General features: G+C 36.3%; 1 protein-coding gene across 1 annotated transcript; it reads left to right on the top strand.

Annotated features, from left to right (window-relative positions):
* Window positions 1-4152: 4152 nt before the first annotated feature.
* Window positions 4153-6374, top strand: LOC149213305 (disease resistance protein Roq1-like). Its single transcript, XM_089388970.1, has 2 exons — window positions 4153-4594; window positions 6265-6374. The coding sequence occupies exons 1-2, from the start codon at window positions 4153-4155 to the stop codon at window positions 6372-6374; spliced, it is 552 nt and encodes a 183-aa protein (XP_089245096.1).
* The last annotated feature ends 276 nt before the right edge of the window (window positions 6375-6650 follow it).

Raw genomic sequence — 6650 nt, 5'->3', positions numbered from 1 at the left:
ACACATATAAATCAATAGAAGACCATTAACTTGGATAAACAGAGAGAAGAAAGTTTCAAGGAATAATGCTTCCGACCTGCGCTCCCCTCTTCTGAGAGTCCCGTAGTCTCTTATTTATAATTAATTGATAAAGCCTTCTTGCCATTATCCTTTATAAAAGCAATCTTTTACATGGAGTGATTTAAAGCGTAAAACTTTACTATAGTTTATCTATCAGCAATATAATTAGCATGTTTTATTCTCAATTCTACTCTATCTTAAACTAGAAAATCATGGAATTTGCCGGCTAAAGGACCCCACTCCCTTACCTGTAGATTTTTTTTTTTTTTGAATATGTCTGAAGACTTTTTCCCTCTAAGTCACATGCTCCTACATCATAGTGTGAGTTTTTTGTGATAACTTACAAGGAAAGTGAACCATCAGAGAGGCAAATAACAATGACATCTAAGAAGGGTATGGATGAGTGCTCTTCCAATTCTATTATAAATTGGATATGCGAGGAAATGTTGTTGAGGTGATGAAGAAAAAGATTCCTGGGGCCACACTACGGAAGTTTCATGAACAAACTTGTACCAACATTTGGGTTTCTAATGCCAAGAATTAAGGACCATAGAATCAAAATGATCCATAAATATATTTGCCACAACCAAAGATAGGGAGGACCCCATTGTCATTCTTTCTATCTGTTCATAGAAAATACCATTGTAGGAGAAGAAGGTAGAGGATAGACAAATTTTAATAAGGTTAAGGGTTTCAAGATCGACCAACTTGGATATTAATTCTAAAGCTTCAGGAACAAGGATTTTGGTAAAGAGGGAGACGACATCAAAGCTGACGAAGATGTCATTGGGGTCAAGATGAATGGATTTGGCCTTTTGGATGAAGTGGGGGGAATCTTTAATGAAAGAATAAGATGTACCAAGAAAGGTTTGAAGCTTGGTGGCTAGGAAGTGAGAGAGTGCATGAGTGGGGGCTCCATTAGCACTCACTATGGATTTTAAGGGGATATCCTTTTTATGAATTATTGATTAACCATAGGTTCTGGGGGTCATAGGACGCTGAAGGATGAGCCGGTTCTGAGTAAGAGGATCAAGAAGAAGAAGAAAAATCACACTTGTTATATGTTGTAGCACTTATTGCACCCAAATTTAAGAGTTACAAAACCTCAAATCCTTGAAAAATTTCAACTTCAAAATCAAATGCATTCTCTGTGATTACGCCTATGGTGATCATATAAAAAACAACAAAGAAAAACCTTGAATATTACATGATGGATTTAGATCCCAACTGGACTTGATGATCTTCAGATAATGGATTTGGTCTATTTTGCATGCCACAATACTTAGGATTCAAGCACAAGTTGCTCAAGATGCTGCATAACATATTCATTGTTTCTTCTCTTTAAATATCTTCTCTTCCTTTAAGCACATCCCATTCTCTACACATAATGTAAGCTCAAATCTATTATGTAGTAAAAATTGAACTTATTAATCATGGAATTGGCACTATTATAAATCTTTTACAAGCAAGATATATTTTGTTCATGCATAGTAGACTATATCATATGTGGAAAGTCCTCATCAACAACTACATTCCCATTGTATTACGATACATAGAAGAATATTATCCTCATGATACCAATAACAAGCAATATCGATGACATATAGGGTTCTTGTCCCCTGCCTAACCAATGGAGAAGAATGAAATATAAAGTAAAAAAATATTTATGGAGGTGCAACAAATCCATCTTTGTATGCAAGTGATCAATGGCTTCTTATGCATGTATTAAAAAAATGTTCATTTGATTTGCATTGCTTTCTTATGTGCCATCAAATTTACACTCTAAAGTTATGGGTTGCACATTCCATAGTTTCTTATTAAATGGTTTACACATCCTTTGTTGTTTTCATATTTGTGTTGAAACACTACATACTATTTTTTCAAACTGCAATGTTGTGCTCTGCAAAATTATTGTGTATACAAGGCAATGATGATATTAGTCAAGGGAAAAAACGCTGAAATTTTTTCAGATTTGGACATGGGAAATATTTCATGGAGTCCCTAAAGTTCGAAAGGTGTAAGAAATTATATTTCTATCATCATTTATAAACAAAATTGGTAAATAGGCAACACAATTCAATTTAGAGTAAATAACTCACAAAAATTGTTGTTTGTCACTGTTACCTTTAGATTGGGCAAACTCACCAGATGGAATCCTAACTCTGTATAGAGGCCCCCTCCAAGGGATTGCACAAGGCTGCTTGGAAATCCATTTGAAGAGAAACATTTTGGAAACTTCAACCAACTATTGTGCATGGAGGTAGAGGACACATATGAATCGCCAAATCTCCCAACATTTACGACACTAAATCCTATAAGCCTCACCTGGCACACACCCTCTCAAAGGTTATGGTTTTGCAAAGATTTATTACTCAAAGTACTTCATATAGATTGTCTAAGTAGATAACCCATCAAGATTGTTCAACTATGCAAGAGCACTCTAAGCAAGGTTGCCTTATGGGGCATAGGCTAAGCTGTATCTAAAGTGCCCTGCTTCTTGCCATCTTTTCTAGAAATTGTGTTGAATATTTTGTCATCTAATTTGCTGGAAATTCAAACCTCCAACTCTATCAAGAAATTTTTTCAATCCATGCAATTGATAAATGTACCCAAGGCATTTCAACCTATTTTGAACAATTGAACAATGTATAATTCAGAGTCTGCAATTATATCAATCACAGGATTCTCATGAAATGAGGGCAATTTAGTTAGCCATATTACATTGTATTATGCAGATTCTATATTTATAAAGGCACACACAAAATTAAAATGGGTAGCCCCAATTTTGGTGCTACTAAGACTATGAGAAATAAATGCTTTGCAAAAATGTACACAACCACAATGGAAATTTCGAGTTTCAAGTTACTCAAACTGGATTGTGGTTCGATAAAGAGTATTCATGATGACTGGTGCAACTTCCAAGATTATCACGCGTAGTTGAGATCCTGACATGGACACAAGCTAGAGTCGTTTGTGTGGTTGGGAAAGCGGTTGCGAAATGGATGGACTTGGGACTGAGTAGCAACCGTCATCCAATTCAAATCAATGGATAATCATAACCTAATCGTCTAACAAAATATCGAATGGCACAAATTATGACACAAAGGCAGTTAGGAGAGTGCTTTTCAGAGGTGAACACCTTATGGTGTAAATATTTATAAGCTTAACTTTAATGATTTTGATTTTGTGCCTATAAATATTTGTAAGCTTTTAAATTACAAGTATATTTGTAAATTGACTTGATATACCCACTCCAATCCCTCAAAATAACCTAGTTTTATAATTTTAAAATAATTTATAAATATCATAAAATTATATCCTTTGTTTGTTTTAAAAGCTAGGAGGGACTAAGCTCCTCGCTTCTAACCAGAATCTGAAATTATAGCATTAGTAACATGGAAAATTTGAAAACATGGCATTAAAGTTATGTGAGATTTAATTTACGCATGTTCTTATGACTTTGTAAGTCTAACTTCTATTTAATTAGTGAGTGGTATTATACGTTTCAATTTATCCATCAATTTTTATTTTTTTCCCTTTTAATGTCATGAGATTTTTTTTATAAATTAAATTGAACTATATCATTAAATTTTGAACTTATATGGGGCTATATATTCCTGTTCTACTTTCCTCATTTAACTAAATTAAAAAGTTAAAAAATAGGAAATAAAAACATTTAGTCAAGGTTTGTGTGGCCACCAATTGGGGCTGCCCCAGTTGCCATGATTGATGCCTTCTCTGGCAATGCCATGATGGTAACACCATGCAGCCTTCCCAGCGCTCATTCTCTGTGGAGACAGAGAAGGGCCATCATTTGGAGCTGCCTTCCATTGCCACAGATGGTCCCTTTTCTAAGCAGTGCCACGATGGGCAAACCATGCAGGCTACTCCAACGCTGATTCATTGGACGTGGCTTATGAATATGATTGAGAGAGCGAGGCCACCATTTGGACCTGCCTTCAATTGCCACGAATGATCACTTTTCCAGGTAACGCCATGATGGTCAGACCATGCAGGTTTTCCTAGCATTGCTTCTATTTATTTTCTTTTGAATAACTGACGAGCTAATGTGGTTGAACGTCTGTGTCCAAAATGGTGAAAAAGCGAGACTTGTACATTGCAAAATATCCAACAGGTTTACATGACATGCTCAAACATTTTGAAGATACAATGCTGTTGCAGCAACTGGGGCAAAGCAGGAAACCTCAGATCTTGGGAATCGTGGGGTTAGGTGGTGCAGAAAAAACAATGTTGGCAAAACAATTCTTCAATAGAAAGAATTCAGATTATGAAACATCTTGCTTCTTATCTGACGTGAGAGATCATGCTGCCAAAGGTTCTTTAAATCTATTGCAGAGAAAGCTTCTTAATAGCTTGACTGGATTGGATCAACTAGTAGACAACATTGATGAAGGTAAAGCGATGCTCATAGACCCTCTCAAATCTTCCAATGCCTTGGTAATCTTGGATGACGTAGACGATGTGAATCAGGTTGATGCACTTCTGCATGTTCAAATTCATGATCTCCGCTCAGGTACCTTAATATTGATTACATCTAGAGATAAGCATGTTCTCAGAAGCTCAACAGTTGAAAAATCATCAATTTATAGGCTAACTGGACTGAACACACAACACTCCCGGGAGCTTTTCTGCTCCCATGCCTTCAACCAACCCTATCCGCTCCCAGGATTTGAATCTCTGGTGGATAGATTCTTAGAAGCTGCTTGTAATGGTGTTCTCTTGGATGGTGTTTAGAAGAGGGCGGAATTCCCAAATCCCTTATGGCTCCGCTGTAATAAGTGTCCCATCTCTTCATTGCCTTCTTCAAATCCAATGAAAAATTTAAGGGTTCTTCAAGTTGCGAGGAGTGAATTAAAAACATTTTGGCAAGATGAATAACAGTTAAATAGGAATTTGTTGGTAAATAGCAATTCGCTACTGAGTAATTACTTGTTATTAGTGTTCATGGTACACCGCTGAGTATTGGATGAATCTAACATTTTTCACATATACATATGGATTTTTTTGTTTATCATTACCCAAAAAAAAAACTGGCAAGACAAGAATTAAAAAAAAAACATCATCTACATTTACAACAAATTCTCATATCATTTTCATGGTATTATAAAACATCTTTATATATAAAATATTTTCTTGAAGTAAGCATTTTGCAAGCAGGGACCTTCATAATATATATAATCTCTTCTAAAGTAAGCATTTTGCAGGCACCTTTGCAACTGCGGGAATTGTTGGGTATTTTTGATGGGAAAATACCAAAACCAGACAAACATTAACACCACAGAGGCTATGCTCTGTTTCCACTATTCCAGGATCTTTACACAGGGAACCTCTTAAAAGAAAATTTACTCATAACAGAGTATTACACAGCCAAAAAAGTATTTCTATTGATTAACATATAAATCCTGAAACAACATTCATCCTCTTTGTTGAGAGGGATTTACCAAAACTTACATTCACCCATCAAAACTCTGTTTTCACCTGAGAAATTACTGTGCTGGGTTTACTGCAGTAAAACCCATTTTTACATTTACTCGTGTAAAACTATTTTTACACATACTGCTGTAAAAATATTTTACACATACAGTAATCTTTACATTACATTCACAATCTCAAAAAATACCTCAGCGCTCTTTTCATTTGCATTTCAATGCAAATCCAACCTATAAAAAAAAACTTACTCAAAACACATGCGCTCCACTTCGTTTCTTTTCTTCATGCACTACTGTGCAAAACCACACATGGTTTTTGTTACTCCTCTGTTTTTACAATACAACACAAAAACATTACAATCTGTTCCTTGTAATTTCTTCGCACCGCTGTGCGTTCAATACATCGTTTTTCGCTGCGCTCTGCTCTTTCACTGCTTCACACTTACATACCTCCCATGTGTAATTAACACAATACAGAGCACACTCTTTTTTTTTACTGCTCCATCGTTCCTTTTTACAATGATCAACACACGAGCGCTTTTTTATTTTTCTTGCTATATATATGAAAACTAAAGCAAAAACATATATGTGAAAACAAAACTACATTTTACGTGCCGTAAATGAAAGAACATAAATATCTACCTACTTTCTACGACACCATTTATCTTGTGTTTAATTCTTTTGCAGAAGGGACATGCGGTCAACGAAGCTTGACTTTTACTCCACGCAAATATTAAATGTTGCCCGTATGCAGGTTTGGAGCAATCGACGGTGGAGGATGAAGAAGCAAATCGGACGGCGGAGATTGATATCGGAAGGCAGTTTAATGCTGAGCTTTACCTCCCGATATGTCAGAGATGCTGATGTCAGGTGAGAGCCACGCGTCTTCACCAAATCACATCGGAGCCAAACATACGGAAACTTCTTTTCCCCGGATGGCGGTGTGATATGGTCTGGGCGGTTTGTGGTTTTGTTCGGTGGTTTTGGGTGCAGCCGTATTGTCCACGTCCGCCACCTGCAGTTGGAATTAACATTCCAACACTCCCCTTTAATTTCAACTGCTGGGCATTCAATCTTACCCAAGCACTTCCTCACATGGAGGGATTCACCAACTGCTTCTGATGCAGTTCATAAACAAAC

The sequence above is a fragment of the Pinus tabuliformis genome, chromosome 1_1, assembly GCF_031772625.1.
Source record: "Pinus tabuliformis cultivar Carrire ecotype Pingquan chromosome 1_1, CPIR1, whole genome shotgun sequence".
NCBI lineage: Eukaryota > Viridiplantae > Streptophyta > Pinopsida > Pinales > Pinaceae > Pinus > Pinus tabuliformis.
This window is presented reverse-complemented; position numbering and strand designations above follow the sequence as displayed.

Coding starts and splice junctions, on each gene's coding strand:
- LOC149213305 (XM_089388970.1), top strand. CDS start 4,153: ATGGTGAAAAAGCGAGACTTGTACATTGCAAAATATCCAACAGGTTTA. Junction 4,595..6,264: donor AATTCATGATCTCCGCTCAG/GTACCTTAATAT, acceptor GCCCGTATGCAG/GTTTGGAGCAATCGACGGTG.